The sequence below is a fragment of the Pan paniscus genome, chromosome 7 (genome assembly GCF_029289425.2).
Source record: "Pan paniscus chromosome 7, NHGRI_mPanPan1-v2.0_pri, whole genome shotgun sequence".
In the NCBI taxonomy this organism is placed as follows: domain Eukaryota; kingdom Metazoa; phylum Chordata; class Mammalia; order Primates; family Hominidae; genus Pan; species Pan paniscus.
In genome coordinates, this window is record NC_073256.2 from 118978930 (window position 1) to 119006035 (window position 27106).

Sequence of the window (27106 nt, forward strand, 5' to 3'; positions counted from 1 at the left end):
GTTAATTCTTCCACAGCAAGAGTAGAGATAGAGCAAGGAAAAGGAACCCACGTTGGAATGTCTATATTTGGGGGATAAGGAGAAGAAAATGAGTTCTCAAAGCTCATATAGAGAAATAACCAAAGAGAAAATATAGGGCATCATTATAGGCCAGGAAGTAAAGAGATATAAGGTGGTGGTCAATTGGTTAAGTAGGGTGCGATTTGGCAATTTGGCAAGAGGTGCCCATGGAAAAGCCAAATTGCAAAAACAGAGGAGCAAAAAGGAGTTTAATAGACTAAACATTTTTCTATTTGGTTGAATGAGCACCATCTCTAAGAACATATGGAAATATTAAAACAAAAACAAAAACCATGCTTACACGTACAAAGTGGTCCTACATCTTGTGTGGTTTCCTTATGGCTTCTTTCATTTCCAACACTGTAATAATTTTTTAAAGCTTAAAAGGAAAGCAAAGGAAACATTTTATAGGGAATTCACACTTTAAAGCCCTCTCCATGCCTAGGAATAAATTTAATGGGTCAATCATTCATCTTCTGACATTTTATTATAATCACTAAAGTCACTTAATGGATTTCACTGGTTTAGGGAACTGGGTTGATTCTTTCCATATGGATTCAAAACTGAATTTCTTTAAATAGGAAAGATACCAAAAAAGGAGAGAAAATCTGGGAGAGGTGGGATCCCTCACAGGTCACAAATGTGGTATAGACTTATGAGTGGTCTTGGCTTTCAGAGCCAAACCCAACCTTGCCAGAGGAATGGAAATGGGGCTGCTTGGTTACCTCCTCCCCTGTATTGTTTCATATCCTCATGACTTATGTGTGACATGACTTTTGCATGCTCTGCTAATATGCCTGGCATTTTTTGTATTTGTTTTTTTCCTATCAGGGAGCAGAAAGAAAAATCCGAGATGAAGAGCGGAAGCAGAACAGGAAGAAAGGGAAAGGCCAGGCCTCCCAAACTCAATGCAACAGCTGTGAGTTTCACTGAGACTAATGTTGCTTTCTAAAGACTCCAGGTGGGCTGTGTCCTCTGGGGGAACAGGTGGAAGAAGTGGGTTGCAGGTAAAACTGCATACATGCAAGGCATGGTTTGCTTTCCCCTGGCAGTGGAGACAGGGTGATTGATTATCCCTGTGAAAAGCAAATAGAATCACATGAGCACAGTGTGTTTGAGCTAGGAAGGACTTTGTAATAATGTGGACACCAGCATCCTCCTTCTGCAGACAAGGAATCTTGGGTGCATGAAAGGACAGGAGGGTGTGAGGGGCCTCGAGCTTCACCTCAGCAGTGCTCACTTGAAGTCTACGCTCCTGTTTGTTTTGCTGGGATGAGGTGGTGGGAGGTGTTGAAGTGTGTTCACATCTATGGTATTCAGAAAGCTTCATATGAGAAAATCGTGGACTTTAAGACTAGGACTTACAGTTGAGAGTTCTTAGTCATATATGACTCTCTCATTTATGAGTTTTGTGATCCCATCCAGCCTCTGATGGGAAGTTGGCTGCCATACCTTTACAGAAGAAGAGTGACATCACCTACTTCAAAACCATGCCTGATCTCCACTCACAGCCAGTTCTCTTCATACCTGATGTTCACTTTGCAAACCTGCAGAGGACCGGACAGGTATGACCTACCAGCTGACGCCCACCTCCCATCCATCCACAGGGCAAGTAGGGCTTTAAGATAGAAGCATTTCAGACAGTGTTGACCTCAAAAATAACTTACCTTCCATTCACTAGAGAAAAAGTCAATGTCATTCCCTATAGTAAATGCATTTTTATAGAAAGGAATGTCTCAGGAGAGGAAACTAAGTCGAAGAGGAGAGTAAGCTGATATTAGTGAAGCCTTGACAAAGCGTGGAAGAGGAAGAAAGTGAGAAGGCTGATAACCTGTTAAGAAGTTTTGTTCTGTCAACTTTGTCATGGCCAGGATTATCCTGAAACACAATAGAGCTCCACCTAATGGTGAGAAGTTGAACTGCACCTATAACTGCATAAAGTTGCACAAGGGGAAAGTCTCCGCTTAAATAAAACTCATTCAACAAATTTTCGCTTAGTAAATAAAAAGTTCCCATTTAATAGGTAAATCATTTCACATCAAAAGAAAAATGAGGTTGTAGGCAAGCCCCCTTAAAAAAATTCCTGTCTTCTAGTTATATCTACAAGTGAAACGAAAGATCTCAAACTAACATAAATGTCCAATAATTAACTCATTATGGTAGCTCAAGTTGATGGAATATTATGCAGTCACTAAAATTTTAATTATGGAAACTACATAGCAACATGGGACCTAGTTATGATAATGTTCAGTGGAAAAAAATGTAGAGTAGTAATTTGTGTTCATATTATGATCCCAAATATATAACTGAATTTGAAGGGAGCAAGAAAAATTGCAACACTTTTTACAGGGTTATGAGATATGGCTGATTTTTTCTTTTTATTTTTAGTATTATTTCTGTTATGTGATAAACAAAAAATTGTGTGAAAAAAGAAAAAATCATTATTTCCTTAGCATTAACCAGAATTGTTTTTCACCAAATCAATTGGGTTTTAATGAATTTTTGTATCAATTAGTTTTCTTTTAAACCCAAAGTCCTTTGAGGAAACATCTGTTTTGAGAAACAGGAGCATACTGACACATTTAAGTTTTTCTTGCATTCTAAGCATGCAAACACTCAATGGAATTGACCTTGGTGTAGAAAGAGAAATCCCTACTGGCTTTACTTTCTCTTTTGGATGTATTTTGTCCCCTAGTATTCTGTGTTCTTTTATTAGATTCATGAGACAGAGCAACTCTACAACCACGGCTTTTTTGTTATTCATGACCCAACATGGTAATAAAATGCCTATAGCTGTTTCTTAAAACACATCAACACTAAAAACCCATTTAACATTTTCATCCAGTCTTACTTGTTGGATAAGAACAAGGACACAAAGTAGGGAGGAAGAATTTTATAATTTATCAAGATAAGCATGCCAGTACCTATTTTTTTTTAATTCCCAAGACCATGATGATGATTTGTGTCTGCACTGTCTGTGCCCCATGGGATTTTATGGGGCTAGGTTTCCACACCTTCCAGAAGAAGGGATAGTTGAGTTAAATTGTTCTTATTGTTTAGTTTACTGTCATAACTCTGGCCTCAGTTCCATGTCAAAGCTGGCAACCTGACCTGTTCTGTTGGCAAGATTTCTCCAAAATATACAAAGTGTAAATTAATCTGAAGAGGAAAAGTGGACTTACCTAGCTGCTCCTGACTGTCAGTCCACTGACCTCTCCTGCCCCCGGGTGTCATGAGCCCAGCTGTCAGCCTGAGGTGGAATCAGAAGGAAAAGTGCAGACTTTTCAGTCTGTTGGTTTCAGCATTTGCCAGGCAGTCCAATCAGCACCCCCCTGTATATCCTGCCTGTATATCCCCCTGTATATCTGGAGGCCTTCCTCAGAGCTCTCAGGCTTCTCCCATGGCCTTGGATTTGGAGATGAGGGGGTCAATGAAGAAGCCTGCCCTGAGCTTCTGGCAAAAAAGGAACACACTCAGCTGTCCCTAGAACAACCTGTGACTATCCTGTGGTTGATCAGCTGGCTTAGCTGAAGGAAAGGAGCTTGGACAGTGGCTAGGGACTTTCAGACTGCCTTTTCTCAAAAAAGCTAGATGCCTGGGAGATCCTTCCAAAGACAGGAGGGAAGAGGCAGTGCCATGGCCTTAGATTTGGGGATGGAGCAGAGATTGGCTAACTTTGACCTGCAGAACAAGAGCCAGCAGTGGCAGGTCAATGGATATGGCTGGTTTCTCTTAAGTGGGTAGAAAGAGAAAGGGGAGCAAGAGAGACACAAGGATTGGTGTCCATCTCAGAAACCGCCGCAGTCCTGAGACTTGCTAAAATTAGCTGCAATGCAGTTGTGCACAACTGCGGGGCCAGCAGCCCTGTGGTTCTCATGGCCAGTGAGGCACCCTCAAGCTATGCTGAAGCTATGGGGCAGCAGTCCTTGTTCACTCAAGGACATGACTTGGGGAATGGGTATTTCACTCTCAGGCCACCTGCCCCCCACCCCACTGATGATCTCATTGATTCACTTGTGGATTGAAATATTCTTCAGACACTTATCAAAACTAGTATGAAGGAATAAATCCAATGTGCAGGTGCTATGGAGCCCTTCAGTCTCACTCGCCTGATACTGAAGCCCTGATATTCAGGTTGTTTATGTCTGGACGCCTTTAAAGGTCATGAGATTAGGCGAGATTGGGAAAAATGGTGGGATGCAGCGGCATCATCTTTTTAGATAATGTCTACTTTGCAGGCATTAGCCTTCCCCAAAGTACTTGAACCCAAGGAGGACTCCTCTCTCACACACTCAAAAACCATCTCTTGCACTGTTGTTTGTAAAAAAACTTTTCCCACATCACAGGAGTTCTTGATAAGGATTCGGATTCCTGAGTTCCATCCTTCATCTTTTGAGTTAAAATTCCCCAAGTAAGTTCCAGGAATTTTTATTTATGATAAAGTCTCCAGATATTTCTATGCACTCTAAAGTTTGAAAAACGTGCTCTAAAAATTAAGTTAGTGCAATGGGCCCAACAGCTGACATGGAAGAAATAGTGGGTCTTTATGGGCAAGGAGGAGAAATGACAAAGAAGGGACAGTGATAGGACAGTGATGTAGAGGCCATTCAGGAGGGTGGGAAAACACCTAACAGAAGGCTGCTTCCATGTTTTAGTCACCAACCAACTTTGTAGAGGCCAGCAGTCAGGCCAGATAGATACACTATGCCATGTTTAAAGAAAGCAGCAAAACACAAGCCAACATGGGGAACTTTATCAAAATAATCCAGTTGCATGGCCAGTGGAATGCCCCAGCCTCCTTCACTTAGGTGGGTTACTCTATATTCGTTAAATTAGGCAGTCCTATTCCTAGTACATCCCAATGACAGTTGCTCTGAATGCCACACTGAGACTTGCTGTGGGGAGAAAAAACTTACCTCCACTGTTTTCTGTTTAAGAAGAAACTAAATAAACAATACAACAACAGCCATTAAAAAATTAAGAGGAAAAATTCCTGTAGAAATCTGAGCTAATGACTAGAATGACTCATTCCCAGAGAGTTCCAGGTAACCAGTCTTGTTTTGTAACTAGGTCTAGGCTTGGCAGCATCCCAGGAACTGCCAAGAGCCTTTGAGAAGGTTTGCAGGGAGGCTGTCTATCTAGACACAGCTGTTTCTCACCCAGGCAGGGGCAGGGACAGTGACTAATATACTAGGATCAGAGGCTACTTTTGAGTTAATATGTAAATGTCTGATACTAACTCAGGTATTATTCTTCACTCAAAGGCAACAGTCCTGACACACACAGATAAAGATGACAAAAGACCCACAATTAATGTTTACAGATAATTGGGTCAAGAGGACATATATGCACAGCAGATGCCCTCTGGGTTTCTCCCATGGTTCTATAAAATAATAAGGATGCTTCATAATGTCTTTAATCTGATTCTGCCTTCTGCCATGCCAACTACCTAAAGTCTGTCTTTGGAGATCTTCCTTCTGGCCAGGAACACCTTCCAGAGCTAAATGACCTTTCCTGGCCTGAAGACTGTTGACTCCCAAATTTCTGTGGTTGCGGGATGCCAGGATACCCCGGGCCCCTTTGGGGAGTAAGTAGACAGGCCTAGTTACTGTCACACTGCCCTCTTACCCGACTCTCCATCCCCCATTTGGTCCACAGACAAGCTGACTCCAGACACTGTGCTACACAGGGGGCAGGAAAGGACCCACCCTGCAAAGCCAGAGCCTTTGTAAACAATGGATTTTAGATCCCGCCAAAATGTCTCCTTAATGTCAAAAGGAAGATTTGACTTAATGCCATAGTTAATCTAATCAGACTGACTTTAGCTAGAAATAATCAGATTTCCAATTTTATTTTATTAAAATCTAGGAATTAACCCCATGGAGATTATAAGGAACTTAAATATGCATTTCCTTAGAAATACGCACACACACACACACACACACACACACACACACACACACTGTTATTAAACAGATTAGTCTTTTGCCTTTTTAAGAGACAGTTTATGCCTTAGGAAAGTCTGTACATCACGTAATATTTTTTCCATTTCTTGTCTCTGACCTACAGTAAGCCTATTGTTTTGTTCCACAGGTGTATTACAACACGGATGATGAACGAGAAGGGTAAGACACTCGGTTCTTTCATTTCAACACTCCAAGTCAGCTCATGTCAGTGGTAATGGCTCTTCCAGCACTTGGTAACCCTAGGCAGGAAGTGAAACCCTCCTCTCACCTCAGGACTCAGAGCTGAGAGACGCTTGATTCTGGGGACCATCTGGGAGGGAGGCTGGGGGCTGGAGGAATGAATAGCTTTCTACTTCCAGGATTCTTTCCCTACCCGCTTCCTCCCTAAGACCCACCCCTTTGAATAACTAGCTGTTTTTCTAAGGGACCCATCCCTTCCATTCCATCCTTTCATCAATAATCCAGTTGGTGAAATCTTCTCAGTAGTCCTTCTTAACTATTGTTTGGCCCCAACACAAGATCAAGATGAGCTTGAGGCAAGAGTCAAAGATGACAGCCTACCCTTCTTCCAGTACTGCCTGGGATGCACACACAACTCTCAAAGCCCTGTCCCTGAGAAGTTAGCCTGGCAGGCCAGTAGTGAGGCTGGTTTGAATACCAATTGGACTGAGAGCCTTTTCAATTGTAGGTAAGAGACAGTCACAGAGACTCCCAATGTCTCCACATCCTGAATGTGGTTCTGCAGGCTTTTAGGAGCAGCCAGATCTTCAAAGTGCTTTCTATCCATTAATTCAGTTTGTAGACTCAGAATTTTAGGGCCAAAAAGAAACCTTAAGGTCATTTAGCTGACCTCCTCTCGTAGATGATGGTAACAGCTATACCACCTCTTTGACAAGCAGTCAGCCATTTTCTACATGAAAATTCCCAGTGATGGAGAGTTCATGTGTGTGAGATAGCTCATCACACTATTGGACAATTCCAGCTCGTAGGGAGTTCTTTTGTCTGTTGAGCTGATGTCTACCTTCTTTTGACTTCTACCCGTTGGCCTTAGTTCTGCTCTCTGGATAAGTCTCATCTTCCCTCGTCATTCAAACACCCCTGTCCTCCCTACAACTGTTCTTGGTAAAATACAGTTTTACTTCTCAACATCTTAATTTCCCTCCAAGGTATAGTACTAAATTTGTTAGTAGTCTCCTTAAAATTGGCTGGGTCAGAATAAATATATGTTCTGAACCACATAAGTTGCAGATTATATTGGGAGATTTCTTCTTAGGACCTGGATGCTATTTTATACTCAAAGCAATCTAGAACTACATGCATTTTCAATAGCTACTTTATGTTCTTGGTTGCGTTACCTGTGTGTCACTAAAATCTTTAGATCTTTTTTCTTCAAACTACAGTCAAACCAGGGCTTCCCTATTCTTATATAATTAATATATTTACTTGCAAAACATTTCACAGTTGGCAAATTGGAGCAGATATTGCTGAGTTTATTCCTAGAGCAGAGGTTGGCAAACTATAGCCAGAGGACCAAATCAGGCCCACCGCCTATTTTAGTATAGTCTGCAAACTACAAATGGTTTTTACATTTTTTCAATGGTTGAAAAGAATTCAAAAGAAGAATAATATTGCATGACATGTGAAAATTAAATAAAATCCAAGTGTCCTTAAGTAAAGTGCTACTGGAAACAGCTGTGTCAATTCGTTTATGTATGGTCTGTGGCTTCTTTGCTGCTACAGCAGCAGAGTTGAGTAGTTACAACAGAGACCATATGGCCTGCAAAGTCTAAATATTTATTGCCTGCCCCTTTACAGAAAAAGTTTGCCACCTTCTATCCTAAAAGATAGAAAATCTCAAAGGAGTCAAATGGTTCCCTAGCTGATGAGGAGCAGAACCTCATCCAGCACTTAACCTCTAAATTCTGAGTTCTAAATTTTCTAAATGCCTAATTAGACTGTTCTTTTTATCTTGGCACATAGATAATGCATTCCCAGTGGTTAGAATGAACATAAATGACTAGCACTGTCAATTCTAATCAGTAATTCCCATGTTTAATGAGGCACAATGTGGCGTCACAGAAACAACATTGACTCTGAGCTCAGGAAGCCCAAGTTCCACTCCTGGACTGCCGCCTACCAGTGTGAAGCCTTGGGCCAGCTCCTTGATCTCTGGGCTTTGGTTTCCTTAATTTGACATTGAGGATCTTGCGTAAGATCTCGAAGATTCCATCCAACACTAACATGCTATTGTTCTCATGGGAAAACTTAGTATTATGAGTGAGAAGGGCCTAAGATCCTGAATGCTCCTTGATGTGCAGGCCTCAGTTGTAAATCTGTCTCACCTCAAACTGTCCTTCCTTGCAAGCTGACTGCAGTTAGATGGCCATCGACCTACTTGTAACTCCATTGGTTTGACTTCTCTGTGTTGGCTCACCCTGTGTTATTGTACAAACTTGAGGCCCAAGGTCTGCATCTTTTGCTCTTACACATCTCACTAGAGTTTGAATGAGTGACATGAACAGCGTTGGAACCAGAGTGTTAAGACATGGTAGGTGTGTAGCTATTGTGATGTGTAAAAGTAATAATTAACATTACTGGATACCTTGGCTAGGCACTGTGCTAAGTGCTTTATGCATGAACTCATTGAATTCCCCCAGATTTCCCATGACTCCCATTTTATAATGAGGACACTGAGGCTTCAAGAGATTAGGAGACTTGTTCAAAGACACACAGCTGGTAAGTGATGGAGGCAGGATTTAAACCTGGGTTTCGCTGCATTTCCCATCACTGGCTTTTAGCCATGATGCTCTACTGTGTAACCCTCTTAATTCTTGACCTGTGGCTACAAAGTATGTATTGAGAGACAGGCCCTCCCTGAGATAACTTTCCAGCCTTGACAAAGGCACACCCTTGGTTCATTCCTTGGAGTGTAGGACCTAGATTGTGACAAGCCCAGATGAGTGTGTCTGGCAGAGGGGAGCAGATCTGAGGCGACCATATGTGTTCACCTAGCCCTAAGGAGTGCCAGCTTCGCTGGTATTTGTACAGCTTCCATCAGGACTGCTTATTGGCCACGTTCTTTCCTCTCCCTGCCACATTGATTAATACTCACATAAATTAATGCTCACATTAGTGTTCAAGTATGCAAATAAGTGCTTAAAATCATCACTCACACAATGACCAGACTGAGGATATAACACACAAGAGCCCCTCTTCTGGTAACCCCACAATCATGCAGATGTGTTGACTTCTCTGCATTACCAGTCTGGTAGGCAGGGGATATGACAGTTAGAAACAGTCTTTCAGACAGCAGTTCTCAACACCAGGTCCCTTGCTGCACAATCGAATCATCTGGGGGTTTAAAAAATATCATGCCAGTCAGCCACAATTTGAATCTGGTTTTGATCTTAGAAGTTCTTAACTTAAAATAACAATCTTTTAGAGTCTCAGTTTTCTCATCTAAAAATAGCAGGATAATAATAGCCACCTGCTAGCGTTATTATACGCATTAATGTATAGAATGTCCTGACACACAGAATTTGATTTTTTTAAAATCATAGCTATTGTTATTGTTAAGATTCCTATTCAGACCATGAAAAAATGATATTCAATTGAGAAATGGAAGAGAGGGAGATAGAGATGAAAAGAAAGAACAAGCCAAACAAATAATTTTCTGTAGAGAATGGTCCTTTAATGTGGAATTTATGGATGTCTCTTATGGAGAAAGAGGGGCAGGCTTTAAACTCCCCTGAAATAATATGCAAGTTGATATGCAAATAGCATGCATGATGATAAATTCTATTTCCATTATTTCTGGAGATCTGGTCTTCATCTACATCTGACCTCTGGTTTCTTGGAAACCCCTCTTGCCCTGATCCTCTGTCCCCAGTGGGCCCCGCTGAGGTCCTCTTTTTCCAGCTTGCAGCAAGGTCCCTTCAAGTCAAGCAGCTCTGTGGCTTCTACACTGCATTTGGGGCAGTAGGATCCTTGGTAATGTTGGGTGATCATGTGTTCAGAGGTCAGTGGTTTCTCTTCAAGATCTTACCATTTCCAGGCTGCTTGGGATGCTCAGACCTCAACTCTCTCCAAGAATTTATTTTCTCCCATGCTTCTTAAAGGCACACCACATACCATTATCTCCCTTGGAACCACCATGTATAAACTCTTCAATGGTTTTTCAAGTCTTCTTGGCTGGAACATTGGTCTGCCACAAGCTATAACATTTCAGCAGGAAACAGAAATATCTGTATTACCTTTGAAAATGATTCCTCTGGGGCCTACTGACCTAGTCATGACTTGCAATTTTGAGCTCATAATTCACTAACAGTTACTAAATCTATGTTGTGTGTTTTTTGTTTGTTTTTGGTTTTTTACTGATTCTCTCAAATGATTTATATTAAACATCTTAAACTAGCATTGATTAAAATCATTTTGGGCTAAGTTCTTCCCCAAAGAGTAATTCATTGAAAATAAATGGATTCAGACCCTACTTCATAATGTGAAAGACTTTGTGCAGATTTGAATATAAGATGACCTCTTTTCTGAGGTTAACATGGGCAAGGGACTTCCATTTAGGTAGAGCATTCATGGTAACAGCATACATAGGCCACAAGCAGAGTTGAGAAATAGGCAAACTACATCTCCATGGTGCCTGCAACCCCATTCTTTCCTCTTCTTGAGCACCTCCTCAGTAGGCAAACAATGCCTAGTGAAGTTGACCCTGGCAGGTAGGCTGCAACATTGCCTTTTACAGGTATGGCCAGAGATCCATGGTTCAGACCTGACACCTTCCCACTGTTTTTCCGATGAAACTTAACACTACCTTTATACCTCAGGGACTTGATTTCCCTGAGCTGATCCTACAACGTAATGGCTGAATGTGCTGCTGGGCCTAGAATCATTCTACATAATAACCACCACATTGTGCCAGGGAGATGGAAATTGATGTCAGAGAAAGCACCCTTTTCTTGCTCTCCAGTCCTTTTGTGGTACATTTATCCCTCAGTATCTGTGGAAGATTGGCCTCAGGACCTCCCACGGATACCAAAATTTACAGACTGAAGAGTCTCTTTTATAAAATGGCATAGTATTTGTCTATAACTGACACACATCCTCCCTTAAATCATCTCTAGATTATTTATAATACCTAATCCTATGCAAATTCTGTGTAAGTAATTGATATACTGTATTGTTTTGGGACTAATGATAAGGAAAAAAAGTCTGTACATGTCCAGTACAGATGCAAATTTTTTCTGAATTTTTTTATTGTGGTTGGTTGAAGCTATGGTTGTGGAACCCACAGCTACAGAGGGTGGGCTGCAGTTGGACTGGGCATCAGGAGACCTGAAATTTGCTTTCTACATCTGTCAAATGGGGCAGTCATATTTGCCCTTCTTTTCTTGCCTTGCTTTGAAAACAAATGAAACAGTTGAATTTGAACCACATAAACTTATTCACTCCTACTGAGTTGATAGATTCGAAAGTGTGAAAAAGTATTTTTGAACTCCCAGAAGAAATGTGGTTTATCCAAGATGTTATTTTAATGGCAGAGTTTGTCATGGTTCAGAACAGGGAAAAAAAGTCAGCAGAACTGGAAAAATATAAATAAATCTTGCTTGGTGAAAAAGAAAGTCACTAGCTTAGGAACCCTCACACAGCATGATGGAGTGTCTGGTGATATTTCAGGCTATTTACCTATGATTAACCTACTAGTCACTGACTGCTGTGAATGGGTTTTCTATTCTTCTAGCCCTGAGGCCATGGTCACTTCAGTTCCAAGACGTGACACAGTAACATGACCTGCTTTTACGACAAGGTAGTAAGAGGAAGGCGGAGGGAACACTGCCCTAAAAACTTTAATAAGTTACCACCTTCAGCTGGGATCTGGGTTTTAAGTTTTTTCTCTAGTTGTTTCCACAGTTTGACTTACTAGGAAATAAATTCGGAGGATGTTGACACTGAAGAGCATTTCTCACACCCTTCCTCATTATCTCAGGGTTATTGAATAGCTTTATCATGAGGTTGCTCCCTCAAAGGTGCTTCTCTGAACAGCCTGTTTCACATATTAGTTGCATTGCCCTGCATTTGACACTTAACTCGTTGTACCTTTTGTCATCAATGAAATGGGATACAATTTTCTTAACAGCCTCCTTTTAAATATAAGGAGACTGAGGCCCAAGACAGTTGAGGAACTGGTCCGGGCTCCTACAGCAAATTGTAAGGCAGGGATTTAAACCAAGGTAATGCGGTCTCAGAATTCCTGTCTTAACAGTTCTGCTGAGCTACCCATCTGGCATTTCTTCACGTGCCTGGTCCCTGGAGGCTTGGCCCTTAATCCTGAATATTGAAATCTCAAAAGATCAAAAGTCCTGAAGTCTAAAATCCCTCATGTCATATTTTTGGGATTTCAACATTCAGGATCATAGCATCTGGGATTGCGTCTTTCGGGATTGTGATCAGCACCGGGTCCCAGGACTTCAGAGACACTAAAAATTTCTAAAAACCTGCATCTGTTCCCTTGAAGGTTTGAAAAACAGTAAGATTCCATTCGGGGACATTTTCTCAGAATCAATGACTTCTATCCTCTTAGTTTCTGTTTCTCTCAAAAACAAAAAACAAACAAAAAAAAAACCAAAAAACCCTCCCCTTGCTTAGGGTACCCGGGAGACTAAGCAAGGACAGTGACTGTGGGAGGAAATGCAGAAACATCAGAACCAGCCGAGCTGGGGACATGCAAGGCCTCAGCACCACAGGCTTCTGGGAAAGGGGACTGCAAACCTCTCCCGAGAAGGAGCAAAGGCCTGGGCAGCCAAGGTCTGGGTGTGTAAGGAACTTCCACCACTGCAGTCTCATCTGCTGCGGCCAGAGGGAGAGATAGAATGGCAGGAAAGCCACATCACAGAACTCATGTCAGGCTCACAGCATTTCCAGATTTCTCTGCTGTTCCCCCAAGGGGGCTGGCAAAAGGGGGCAGGCCACCCAGGCCTCAGCTGGTTGGGAGGGGATGATGTGACTTGGACACCATATGGACACCAGGGATTTACTTCCCCCCAGCCCCGATCTTGAGCAGAAAGAAGGGATAGGTGTAGGACGGAGTGGGTAAAATCCACTTTTGAAGTCTAACCTTTGTGGATCCATATTCCGCAGTGGGAAGCACGTGTTAAGTCCATGCCCTAAAGATAGTGGTGTGTGTGCTGCTTCAGACAGGGATTGCTTGGCACCTGCAAGGGGAAGAAGGAGGTTGGTGAGTAGATCCAGTTACGGAGCATAGGGATGGTATAAGCAAAGGGAAAGACAGAAACTGACACATATGTGAACGTGTGTTTTGACACCTTGCTGGTTTTACTTAAGGATTTCTGCTTATCTTTTCTAGTGGCAGTGTCCTTGTTAAACGGATGTTCAGGCCCATGGAAGAGGAGTTTGGTCCAGTGCCTTCAAAGCAGATGAAAGAAGAAGGGACAAAGCGAGGTATCTCTCCTGCTGGGGCATGCCCTCTCAGAAGGGATGCGGGGTGTCTCTCCCAAGAAGAGCTTGCAGCCCTCTTGCCCAGGCCCCCATGGCTCTGTGCCAGCCTGGTGACTTTCTTTTCACACAGGAAGTCCACAGTCGTCTTCTTTGCTTTAAACTCTGTCCTTTCAACGCCTTGAGAAAACATTTGTTATTCCTGGGTGCTGGTTCTTTCCTTTGCCTTGGGAGAACGTAATGAATAAACAGACTCATCCAGCAGCAAGGTACAAGGTTAAGAATGAAACTCTTGCTGCGTGTGTGGACAGTCATACCTCATAAGAACTAGTGATTGAGCCTCATTTGATACATGCAAACTATTCATCTCACCCAAATAAATGAGCCTCAGGTTTCTGTGGCATCACCACTTACTCATTTTCTCCCAGTCAAAGGTCTTATTCTGCTTCACCAAGAGGGTAAGAAACAAAGCTTGACTGTGTCCATGTCTTGCCCAGCATGTCAATGCCATACAGGATTCCATGCCCTTCCTCAGAGTAAGAGGAAAGTGTGTGGGTGCACATTCCCCTCAGTATCCTGCTGCAGCCAACACTGAGGCTTCTATAGACCCAAGACCTAGCCAGTACTGGATTTTTTTTTTTTTTTTTTTTTTTGAGACAGGGTCTTGCTCTGTCACCCAGGAGGTAGTGCAGTAGCACGATCATGGCTTACTGCAGCGTCTACCTGATGACTTTCAGCTATCCTCCCACCTCAGCCTCCTGAGCAGCTGGGACTACAGGCATGCACCACCATGTCTGGCTAATCTGTCTAATGTTTTATAGAGATGAGGTCTCAATATGTTGCCCAGGTCTCAAACTCCTGAGCTCAAGCTATCCTCTTGCCTCAGTCTGCCAGCTGTACAGATTTTTTTTTTTTTTTTGACAAAGTCTTGCTCTGTTGCCAGGCTAAAGTGCAGTGGCGTGATCTCAGCTCACTGCAACCTCCACCTCCTGGGTTCAAGTGATTCTCCTGCCTCAGCCTCCCAAGTAGCTGGGACTACAGGTGCGCGCCACCACGCCCAGCTAATTTTTGTATTTTTAGTAGAGACAGGGTTTCACAATGTTGGCCAGGATGGTCTCGATCTCTTGACCTTGTGATCTGCCCGCCTTGGCCTCCCGAAGTACTGCATGGACTTTTAATGAGTCAGTTCACCATATTAAATATGCCCGCCATCTGCATAGGCTTGAGTACTTTGTTATTGAGAAATTTTATTTTTTTCCTGTTTGTTGTAATGGGATTTGCACTGTGGTCAAGAGAACCCCTCTGTAGCCTGCCACAGCCACCTGCAGTTGTGTGACCTTGGAGAGGTTCCTCACACTTCTGCTCCTCGGCGTCCTCATCTGTAAAAAGGAGATGGCAGGAGTGCCTACCTCATAGAGCTGTGTGAGAACTGAGGAGTTAATACCTGGGAGACGCTTCAGGCAGGCACCTCCCACATAGGCAGCACTCCATGTTCGCTGTTGTAACTGTTAGTTTTATTATTAGTAACTAGTTAAGTGATATTATCATAACTGTGGATAAGTAATTAGTGCTTCAGAATGGAAACAGCATAAATGCATAAATGCTACGTTAGAAACATTTAAAGGTTTACAAAAATTTCTTTAAAAAAATTTTTTTTTGAGACAGTCTCATTGTCACTCAGGCTGGAGTGCAGTGGCGTGATTTCAGCTCACTGCAGCCTCTGCCTTCCATGCTCAGGCGATCCTCCCACCTCAGCCTCCTGAGTAGCTGGGACCACAGGCACATGCCACCATGCCTGGCTAATTTTTTGGTAGAGATGGGGTTTCACTATGTTGTCCAGGCTGGTCTCGAACTCCTGAGCTCAAGCGATCTGCCCGCCACAGCCTTCCAAAGTGCTGGGATTACAGGTGTTAGCCACCATGCCTAGCCAAACCTTTAAAAAAATTTCTGATTTCACAAACTCACCATCAAATATTCCAGTACATTTGAACCTCATTCTTGGATGGCTTTTCTATAGAGTCAGGGCAGTAACATGGAAATCAAGAATCACGGAATCACACAGGCGAAACTAATTATGGCTAGCCTTCATACAGAGTGCTTGGAGGTTAATCCAAAGACTGTTTTTCAGATTATTTTGAGATTGTGAAACCAGCACAAAAATTGCCTCTAGAAATTGTACTGGGCTGTGGCCTTTGAAACATCTGAATCATAGACACATGAGGGCGCTGTAACCTTCCAGCAATAACGGGCACTTTCCTCGGGAGTGATTTTTCTTTGGAAAAGGTCAGTGGGGTTACTGGGCCCCTTGCTTGGAGCATCCACTGAGCTGGTCTTTGACAAGTAGGGGAATAAGGCTCAATTACTTTGCCTATTTGTTTATTTGTTAGAAGTTCTCCAAGAGAGAGAATTGAACATAATTATTACCAATGCCACGATTATTGGTTTTTGCCTTTGTGGCAGGATGTCTGTGTGGGAGTCCCTTGGGGGCTGCCCATGTGGCCACCTGCCTTTGGCTGCACAATGCCTGGGATGCATGATGGTTGTTCTTGCGACTATCAGCAGAGTGATTACTTCAGTTGCTCTGCCACAGACACAGAGTAATGAAAGCTGGCTCCCTGGGAAAGCTGTGGGGGTGGACTGTGAGCCCAGCACACCTTGTGAGTTGCTGTCAACAGGCCCAGCAGGGGAACGGTGGAGCTGCCCTGCCTGGTGCCACTCCAAGGCCCATCAACGCGGCTCCCTTTAACACTTTCCAGCCACACCTGAAGCAAGAAGAGCAGCCATATCATTTCAAAGACCACGATTTCAAAAGAAGAGATTTGTAAATCCAGTGGAAAAAGTACTCATAATAGAAAATGGTTTGGGGGACCAGGCGTGGTGGCTCATGCCTATAATCCCAGCACTTTGGGAGGCTGAGGCGGGTGGATCACTTGAAGCCAGGAGTTTGAGAAACCCCCTCTCTACTAAAAATACAAAAACTTAGTCGGGTGTGGTGGCACATGCTTGTAATCTCACCTACTCAGGAGGCTGAGGCATGAGACTCACTTGAACCTGGGAGGCAGAGGTTGCCGTGAGCTGAGATCATGCCACTGCACTCCAGTCTGGGTGACAGCAAGACTCTGTCTCAAAGAAAAAGAATATAGTTTTGGGGGTCAGCCTGCTGGAAATTACTTTTTTTTTTCCTGTTGGGGGCTGCAGAGAGAATTGTAGACTATTTATCTGCAGCAGCAATCAATGGCTTTTTTCCTTGACTTTAATTTTCCTTATCTGGATGTAACTAAGGTCCTGTATTCTAATTATTTTTCCTTGTACCGCTAACATTGAGTCCTCTTATAATAGCCATTAGGTCATTAGATTATTTTAGCTGAAATGAAGGCTATAAAATATTCCTTCCAAAGAACTAAATTTGGAAATCTTTGGAGATGCATTCTATTTATTTAATTGGTGTTTTACTTTTATATTTGGTAAAAAGAAGAGACTCGGCAATACCTGTTCATTATTTTCTTTTTCTTTTTCTTTTTTTTTCATACACTAACTGAACATCCACTGGCTGCAGAAAGGAAATGCAGGCAGAAGCCACATGCACCCGTGTAGACTTGGCCTTTGTGAAGCAACCAGCTTTAATGAAGTCCCCCCGGGATTGGGAGGAGGGGGAGGAGGGGTGGGAGTTTGGATGAGAGCTGATTTCATTTTCTAGCTTCAACTTTGTTCTTCTGGTTGATGGCTCTGTTGGTGTCTGAGTGTCGCTGGTACCCAGAGTTGGCAGGGTTTTTTGCCTTGTGCATTTTCCCTAGATGGCCATGGAGCTTCAGCCTTAACCTTTTTCCTTCCCTCTGAAGGAAGAATCAGAGGCCACATCACTGGGAGGAGGGAGACCACTCAGTGGGGATGAGGGTGGCCTCTGAATGACAGTTCCAAGTTTATTCTGGGAGCTGAGCTGCAACACAACTGCTGTAAGGATGGGGACAGGCAGAAAGGGCAATGGTGGCAGAAGGAACATCAGCCAGCAGCTGTTACGTCTGTGGGACCCTGGGGGAGTGTCTCAGCCTCTCTGAGCCTCAGTGTGCACATCTTTAAAGATAGCCAAGACTTCCCTATCATCTCTCATACTCTCTACGTTCTGAAATTCAGAATGTTATTTTGCAGAGAAATAAATAGAAAAGCTGTACTCCACTTCACTGAGGGCACTAGAACCATGACAACTGCTTCCCCCACTGATCGAGGACGGGTGCTTGCTGTGTGCAGGCCCTGGGCTAAGCGTGCCACATGGCTTTTATTTCATTTAACCCTCACAGTAGCTCTGCGAGGCAGATGTTATTATCCATGTTTCGCAGAGAAGACCAAGGCTTGGAGAGTTTAAATGACCAAGGCCCACAGCAGGGGTTGCACTCTGGGGTCAAACACAGCCCCGTGGGACTCCACATCCTAAGCCTGTTCCTCCCCTTGTCTCGGACAGTGCCCCGTCTCCCTCCCAGGCCTGTGCAAGTTTGTTATCTGCCTGGAGTTTGCTCTCCCTCTTCTCCCTTTCTCCCCACTGCCCCCATCTCATCACTTGCCTGCATTCACGCACACACAATTCACAACTTGGATCTCTCCTTCAAGGGACCCTTCCAGGAACTTACCCCAACCCCTCCAGGTCACGGCCAGGCCCCTATAAGCACTGTTTCCTGACATTTTCCTCCATAACCCTGTGTCTAGTTGTCTGCTTATTTGAGGAAAGCCGGCTTCTCTAAATGGACTGCAAAATCCTTAAGGACAGGGGCTGTGATTTAACTAACACTGCCACAACCCCAACTCCTAGCACACATAGCCTATGGGCCCAGGTGGGCATTCAGTAATATTTGTCAAAGGAACAAATAACACAGAGGAAAAGAGGTTGCAAAAAGGGATGCGATGTACCCCTCAGGAGAAATTCCAATGGGAACATTTGTGTCAAAGCATCTTACGGCCGGGTTGTCGGTTTATCTCATCTGATCACTCCTTAACAGTCCCTAGCCACAGGTTGTTTATGGAGATGTCTCAGTCACCCTTGCTGAATGTTATCTGGACCAGGGTTCTGAGGCTTCGCAGGAGGTGCCACTCTCCAACACCTGTGTGACAGGAAACAGTCCCCTGGAGCAGCTGTGGAATTGTGCAGCCCCTCGGTCACGTGGCTCTCTTGCCCTTCTCTTCCAGTGCTCTTGTACGTGAGGAAGGAGACCGACGATGTGTTCGATGCATTGATGTTGAAGTCTCCCACAGTGAAGGGCCTGATGGAAGCGGTAAGCCATATACTCCTTTCAGCCTCCAGGAAACCTGCTGTGTTCTCTCTCCTCTGGAATCCATGTACTAATGTGCAGCCACCGAGATGGCTTCAGAATGAGCTTTATACAGAACAAGAAAAACCTAAGATTTGTGGAGGCATTGATCTCGCTACTGTCAGGGCTTATTAGCATCTTGAGGAGAAGGAAACTGAAAAACTGCCAATTCCCTGTCAGTTTAAGGCTAATCACAGTTAGATGCTATGGAGGAAGGTGAAACTGAGTTCTCACTTGTCTCTTGGTATGAAACCAAATTAGATATGATTAACTCCCAAATATATACAAAACAAAAACAATTAACAAGTGTTTCACTGGCCATGATGGTGTAGTCCAAAAAAAATATGATCTCTTGGTTAAGAAAAAGAATAATGCAGAATTATAGTGATTTGCAGTAACACTTTTCCCTTCCTACCCATGGTCTTGTCTAGTATTACCCAACTTGGGCTCACAAGAAGCTATTTTACATTTTGTTTGTATGTTATTCACCTGAATATAACCTCACTAGAACTCTACTTTGAATACACTCCCTAACTCCCTTCACTCCCAACTGCTCCCCCACTGGACCACTGCCCCATACAACTATATTGTAGAAGATTTGTTTTTTTATAGTGATAGAGACAACAGGACTGCCAGGAACACAGTTCAAAATTGTTGGTTGGTTTGAAAAACTGCTACATTGGAGCAGCATCTTGGGTTATGAAGCTAAATGTTAAACTATATGGGATAGTTCCTGTAAGTGGAATCATACCATTTCTTTCCTTTGGGATACTCTTTTTTGAGCTTCCTTTGTGTTGTAGTAATCGGGACTTTGCTCTTTTTATGATTAAATAATATTCCATTGTGTAAATATACCACATTTTGTATTTCCACTTATCAGTTGATGGACATTGGAATTTTTCTACCTTTTGGCTATTGTGAATACTGCTACTATGAACATTCATGGACAAATTTTGTTTGAATACTTGTTTCCAGTTCTTTTGGGTATGTTCCAAGGCATGGAAATGCTCAGCCAGATTCAAAAAGCCACATGTGGTATGATTCAATTTATAGGACATATTCAGAATAAGCAAATCCACAGAGACGAAAGGCAAGTTAGTGGTTGCCAGCGGATGGGGGTAGGAGGTGGAACAACTGCTTAATGGGTTTTCTTTGGGGGGGATGAAAATGTTTTGGAATTAGATAGAGGTGATGGTTGTACAGTATTGTGAATCTACTAAACAGCACTGAATTATACACTTTAAGATGGTTAAAATGGTGAATTGTGATATCTATCTTTCCATCTATCTAGTATTCATTGTTCACCAGAAATTTTTAAAAACTGTGTAGGAATGTTACCAATGTCATCGCGCTGCCCTCTGTGATCTGTTATTAACAAGTCCCCAGGCAATTCCGAGTGGAGCATCAAGGACCTCCGTCTAAGAAACATACTGATGGAGGATTAGGTCATCTTTTTTCTTCTATAGGATTTTTCCATAGTATGGAGTTTGTTATTACTGGATCTGCCTCACATTAAGGAAAAACAAAAACAGAAATCAATGCCACAAAAATATGACCTATATATATTCAAATAAACCAAGATTTTTAAAATGAGTCTAAGATTGCTAGGGGATAGACTAAGCTGGAAGCTCATAAGCTGGAAAAGCTCATAAAATATTCAGACCTCTCTGGACAGCTTTGGATAATTTCATACTCCAATCTGGCCTTTAAGACTATATTACCAAAACTGACTTAACGGGGACAGTGGTATTTGAAAACCACAGAAGCAGTTGCTTAAATGCATATTCTCTGACTTCAACTCTAGAGATTCTGATACTTCTGAATTGCAGGTAGATCAGAGAAGGGAGGAAGTGGGGATCAGGAACTTATATTTTTAACGAGCTCCTGAGGATATTCTGAGATGAGCTAGGTGTGAGAACCTCTGATCTAGACCATTTCTGAATTGATTCATTACACTCCGAGTCTTCCTTTTTCCTTGGTGTCTTTTCTTTACCTTCCATGGCATCTGACCAGTTCTATAAGTGTTCTGTAGATGCAGTTGGAATGGACCACAGTGGAACTCAATGTCACCTTCACTCCCACTTAAACAGCAGCTCAGCAACCTCTGCCTACCCTCCCCGCCTCAGCAGCATCTGGCTGTTGATCCCTTTTAGTGGGAGCTCATTACACCTGCCTCACTTTGGTTAGCTGAAGGTACAGTGTGAGGGGTGGGGATGTATCCTTTGACCCTGTAAGCCACAGAGAGGTCAGGTTCCCTAGGCTGGCTCTGGTCAGATGTCTTAGGGCAATTCTGATTTCATCTCCCCTTTATGTCTAAAAAGAAAAGGTTTCATTGAAGCACCAACACAAGCTATCTCCTTGCTTCCTAAGTTATGCAAATGGGAAAGCTGTGCAAGAGAAGTTCCTCCAGGATCCTCGGGTGATGCAATCTGGAATGACAAAGCAGCCCCGGCAACTTGGGGGCAGCCATGAAGGACAGCAGGCTCCGTGTAAGCAAGGGCATAAGCATGCTGTGAAATGAAGCGGTAGAATTTTCAAGAACAGTGGCTCCTGCTCACTGTAGTTGTACCCTAAGTTTATTTGGGATCTGGGTGGGGTAAGAAAGGGTTTCCTTTCAGGGTGTGGGTTCTCTTTAGACGAGGGCCTTACTAGTGCACGACACTTTACCATAGTGACACCAGTGCACCCTCGTATATTGGTAATATGCATGTGTATAATATAAATATATACAATATGACATATTATATATCTATATTGGTATATACAAATGTATATTGGTAGTGTGTGTGCGTGTGTGTGTGTGGTGTGTGTGTATGTGTGTGTGGTGTGTGTGTGTCTGATGTGTGTGTGTGTGGTGTGTGTGTGTGGTGTGTGTGTGTGTCTGGTGTGTGTGTGGTGTGTGTGTATGTGTGTGTGGTGTGTGTGTGTGTGTATGTGTGTGTGGTGTGTGTGTCTGGTGTGTGTGTGGTGTGTGTGTGTGGTGTGTGTCTGGTGTGTGTGTGGTATGTGTGTATGTGTGTGGTGTGTGTGTGTGGTGTGTGTGTGGTGTGTGTGTGTGTGGTGTGTGTGTGGTGTGTGTGTGTGGTGTTTGTGTGTGTGGTGTGTGTGTGTGGTGTGTGTGTGTGGTGTCTGTGTGTGTGTGGTGTGTGTGTTGGTGTGTGTGTGGTGGTGTGTGTGTGGTGTGTGTGGTGTGTGTGTGGTGGTGTGTGTGTGGTGTGTGTGGTGTCTGTGTGTGTGTGGTGTGTGTGTGTGTACTATACAGACAGTATAGCTTAGGGGTCGGCATATGGGCTTGGCCTCAGAAAACCTGTGTTCAAATTCTGGCTGTGCCTCTTGCTAGCTGGACAAGTTTCTTAACCTCTTCTTCATTGTTAAAATGGAAATAATAATACTACCTAGCTCGTGGGATTGTTGTGAGACAACAACAAATGAGACAACAGAGATCTGAAACTCTGCCTGGCCCCTGGTATATACCAAGTCCACAGTTAAATTAGCCTTTGTTACTAAATCATTGTTTGGGTAGAAATCCTCAGATTTTGGATTTCTCAAGTGCTCCTTTTCTACTGTCCAAAAGGCAGAATGTTATTTTTGCTCGATTCCATTATGTAATATCCTATGAATTTGAAATTTCGGAGGAGGCACAGCATGGGGCTGTGGAAATGGTGCAGGTATCTGCATCTGAAACTCCGAAGTTGTGTGGGGAGGTCCTCTCTCCTGAGCCCAGAGGCAAAAAGCTGCTCCCAAGAAATGATCTTTATGCCCCACAGTCCAAAGCCCCACATTAAACAAAGTCTCAAGACAAGAAGGCAATGTGACCCTGGCCCCCATGTTTTGTTTTGACTTTTAATTTCAAAATAATATCATTGTGGGGGAGCTTATAGTTTTTAACAGCTGAAAGTTATATAGACAGAAAAAATGCTCAGTGCATAGAAAAGGGAAAAACCTTAACTTTTAAGAAAACGTGATTAATCAAGAGATATTATGCTTGACCTCAGGCCATCACTTTGAACTCTGTCACTGGTTGAAAATGGCTTCCCATAAACACAAACATAGTCCCCTACTCATTACTGTGGACCTAGGGCATTGCTTATCTAACTGGGCCCGTCAGAATCACCTGGGGTACCTTTCAAAGATGCCATCCCACGGATGGATCACTTGAGGTCAGGAGCTCAAGACCAGCCTGGCCAACGTGGCGAAACCCCGTCTCTACCAGAAAATTAGCTGAGTGTGCTGGCATGCGCTGTAGTCCCAGCCACTTAAGAGGCTGAGGCAAGAGAATCACTTGAACACGGGAGGCGGAGTTTGCAGTGAGCTGAGATTGTGCCACCACACTCCAGACTGGGCGAGAGTGACTCCATCTCAGAAAAAAAACAAAAACAAAGATGCCATCCCAGAACCCCACCCATTATCTTCAGAATCAGATTCTATAGGGGTAGGCCCAGGAATCAGCACTGATAACAAGCTTCCTGGTTGAATTGAAGCCCGTTAATGTGAGAGCCACTAGCTGGTGTGTACCTTGGCTGGGAACTGGTATTAGAGTCTGATTCTGCCCTAAGGTCCTACATGCATTATTCACTTAGGATGGTAATAAGTCACCTTATGACACTCTTTTGGTTGCACATTCTGCAAAGGTAGTTTTAAACCAAGACGTGGCCCTACAGACTATTATTTCATAACCGCATCGCAGCGGATTTTAGGAATTGGCCTGGGTCGAGGCTACCACCTTCATCAAGGGTTTGGGAAGACTAAATGCTCTCTGTTGAGAAAGGAACTCATAGTCTTCCAGGGCCAGCAGAATTCACAACTCCAAATGTAAAAGTATGCCTTGTGTGAGTCTTGCAATTGTTTTGGAAATAGAAACACCTGCTTCATATCAATATTCACATTGTTTTGCTCTCTTCCTGGACTAATTATTGAAAGGTTGATTGTGCCTCAACTTCCTTATCTATAAAATGAAGTCATCAACAGCATTAAATGAGCTTAACACATATATTCAGTAGATCTTAGCTGAGCAGATGATGGCAATGATGTTGATGATGCAGCTATTTCCACATTAGGGATGTTTGGATTGCTTCCCATTGGAGAACCTGCTGTTATTGCCCCTACTGAACACCCAACTCCCTATCCTCAGCCAGGTGTTATTTAGGTGTAAAAGAAAGTCTGAACTGGAGAATAAGGAGCCAAAAAACGAAAAAAGAGTTTTCTTTAAAAAAATAATTTTTGGCAATTGGTGGTGAAATGTGGATTTGTCATCTTGATAGAATAGTGTTGCCACCCTTCCTTCCGAGCAACTTAGGATTGAGTCAGAAGGTGTCACATCAGGCAGATTTGTTGAACAGTTTGGCAATGGTGACAGTGTTCCTACAGCCTACAAGGGTTTCCTGGAGTCTGTAATTTAAGCCACTTCATAGGTTGGAGTTCTGCTGTTTAAAAATTGGGCTGTTCTTATACTCAGCAGACATTATATTCTTCCTTGAGATAGTATTTTTGAGTTTGTCTTCATTAAAGAAGTCTCCAGGCCAGGGGTAGTGGCTCACACCTGTAATCCCAATACTTTGGGAGGTTGAGGCGGGCAGATCACCTGAGGTCGGGAGTTCGAGAACAGCCTGGCCAATATGGAGAAACCCCGTCTCTACTGAAAATACAAAATTAGCCAGGCGTGGTGGTGCATGCCTGTAATGCCAGCTACTCGGGAGGCTGAAGCAGGAGAATCCCTTGAACCTGGGAGGCGGAGGTTGCGGTGAGCCAAGATTGCGCCATTGCACTCCAGCCTGGGCAACAAGAGCGAAACTCCAATCTTAAAAAAAAAAAAGAAGAAGGAAGTCTCCCTGTAAGAGTGAGGTCAGGACACTGCCATAAATGCAAGTGCAGCAGCATGAGAGGAGAGGGTAGACTGGGGAACTTGACTGACTTGGTTCAAATCATAACTATGTAGTCTTGAGTACGTCCATTTTTGAATGTTTGGTTTCCTTCCTTGCAACATGTGAAAAATGCCTACCATGAAGAATAGTTTTGTTTGTACTACCCTTGACCTCTTACTGTTTTGGAAAGAACTCTTGACCACAACAAAGAGGAATGTAATTATGGCTTAATCTATGCCAAGCTGAGTCACTTTTCTGGATTATTCTTCTTATTCAATAGTCCTAAACCCCCCAGACCTTCATTTCACCTGCCAGAAAATCATTATCTCTACAGATCTATACACCCAGCTAGAACAAGAAAAAAAGTTCTCTATCAGCCAGATATTACTAAATATTCCCATACTTGGTATCATTTGGAGAATATAGACTATTTTTCTTTTCATTTGCATATTTAGTATTACATCAATCAAGCCATCCACATAACTTTGATGATTCAATTTGGCTTCTTTATTGTTATAATTAGGTTTTAAACTGCCTTAAAGACAAGGAATTTGGTGGTGGTGATGGTGGTAGTGAGATGAGTTTCCAATTCTTTTTATCTGCATTTCTAGTGATTTTTACCTAGTAATCTTGCAAATAAAGCATCTCCGGCCACTGTAGCTTCTGGCTAATCCCCAAGGCCAGCAGGGCCACTCATACCTCAGGGCCTTTGCACTTGCTGTTCCCTCTGCCTGAAATGTCCTTCCTCCATATGGACAAGGCTCACTTCTTCCAGGCCGCTGCTCACATGTTGCTTTATCAGATGGGCCTTCCCAGCCCACCCACGTAAATAGCATCTTCATCGTTCTCTGTCATTCACAGCACTTATCACCACTTGACGTAGTTATATTTGTTCCATGTTTATTGTTTCTCTCTTCCCCAGTTGAATGTCAAGTTCATGAGATTAGGGGCTGTGTTTCTTTTCTGTGGTGTATTCCCAGAGCCTTCAGCATAAGTTTTGCTGACTGAATTGGGCATCTGCTGTATGTATACCCCTAGACTGAGTGCTGTGGGTGGTGTGATCTTCACATGCCCTGCTACACTAGATTTTTATAATATCCCCATGAACATGGCAGGTAAATAGCATCATCACTACTTTACAGATGTAGAAACTGAGGTCCAGAGGGGGTGGTTTCCAAAGGGCTGACAGCTCCACAAATTGATAGAGCCAACTTAAGTCCTCAAGCAACTTAAGCCCAATTAGGGAGACATTTACATCTGAAAAGTTATCACAAGAAGGATAAACATTCCCATTCACAGCTCACCACATCTAAAGAGATCAGGCAATACTAAGCCATCAGGCAAGACGTAGTCTGTGTGGTGTTGATCCCATGTAGTCAGACAGCTGAGCTGGGCGAGTTACTCAACCTCTCTACACTCCAGTGTCATCACTTCTGAAATGAGAATAATAATATGAGATAATATTATGAGGATAATAAAATGGGATATAGGATTGTTGTGAGGATAAATGAGTGTGTATACATGGTGCTTAAAGTAACACACAGAAATTATAAATTAATATATACTGGGTGTGTGTTCATGTGTCTGTGTGTCTGTTAGTGTATTTTATGTGTCTAACAGACACACACACACACACACACACACAGGCAATGACCATGAGTGCTATGAGGTGGAGAGACAGATTGTGTTTCCCCTAAGGTGAAGAGGCTAGAGAAAGGGATAGGGATGTTCTCTCTCAATGAAGCTAGCTGATGTCTGCAAAGAAAAAGGTCGCTCATGGCCTTAGTAGCACCCACTTTTTGTCCAACTGTGTCATTCATGTGTGGAGGCGATTCATGGATCATACCTGGTTCTCCTGAAATGTCAAACATGGCCACCTAGGCAGCATTTACAAGCAAGAGTCCACTGCTTTTTTGATGTATATCTTAAGCGCCCCCAGTGAATGAACAGCATATAACTCCACATAAAAATCATTAAACGTAATTGACTTCCAGAGCAGGCAGTTCTGTCGTATGCCTCTGGAGAAGGCTGGCTGAATTGGAACTGGTCTGTAACTTCTGCCTATCATGTACATGACGTTTCTGGGCAAAGAGAACTTTCCACAAAATAAGTCCAAAAATTATAGATCATCAGACAACCAATAACATATTGATGAGATATCTCCAAGATCTAGAATCGTCCTGGGTGTCAAGGAAGTCTTTGGGGTTTTTACAAATATTGATAATGCACTTTTTATAAAATGCACTTTTTATAAAAATGCATGCTCAGTTGAGACAACTTGAAAAACACAAAGAAAAGGCCGGGCGTAGTGGCTCACGCCTGTAATCCCAGCACTCTGGGAGGCCGAGACGGGTGGATCACGAGGTCAGGAGATTGAGACCATCCTGGCTAACATGGTGAAACCCCGTCTCTACTAAAAATACAAAAAATTAGCAGCGTGTGGTGGCGGGCACCTGTAGTC

At 43.1% G+C, this 27106-nt stretch overlaps 1 protein-coding gene across 2 annotated transcripts in view; it reads left to right on the forward strand.

Moving 5' to 3' along the window:
- The window catches only part of GRHL2 (grainyhead like transcription factor 2), a 184497-nt gene that overhangs the window by 140221 nt on the left and 17170 nt on the right, over window positions 1-27106 (forward strand). For both annotated transcript variants that reach the window (XM_055116805.3, XM_008975192.6), the window contains exons 10-14: window positions 892-979; window positions 1486-1625; window positions 6154-6185; window positions 13399-13493; window positions 18663-18748. In XM_055116805.3, coding sequence (XP_054972780.1) covers window positions 892-979; window positions 1486-1625; window positions 6154-6185; window positions 13399-13493; window positions 18663-18748 — 441 coding nt within the window. The remainder of the gene's footprint in view (window positions 1-891; window positions 980-1485; window positions 1626-6153; window positions 6186-13398; window positions 13494-18662; window positions 18749-27106) is intronic.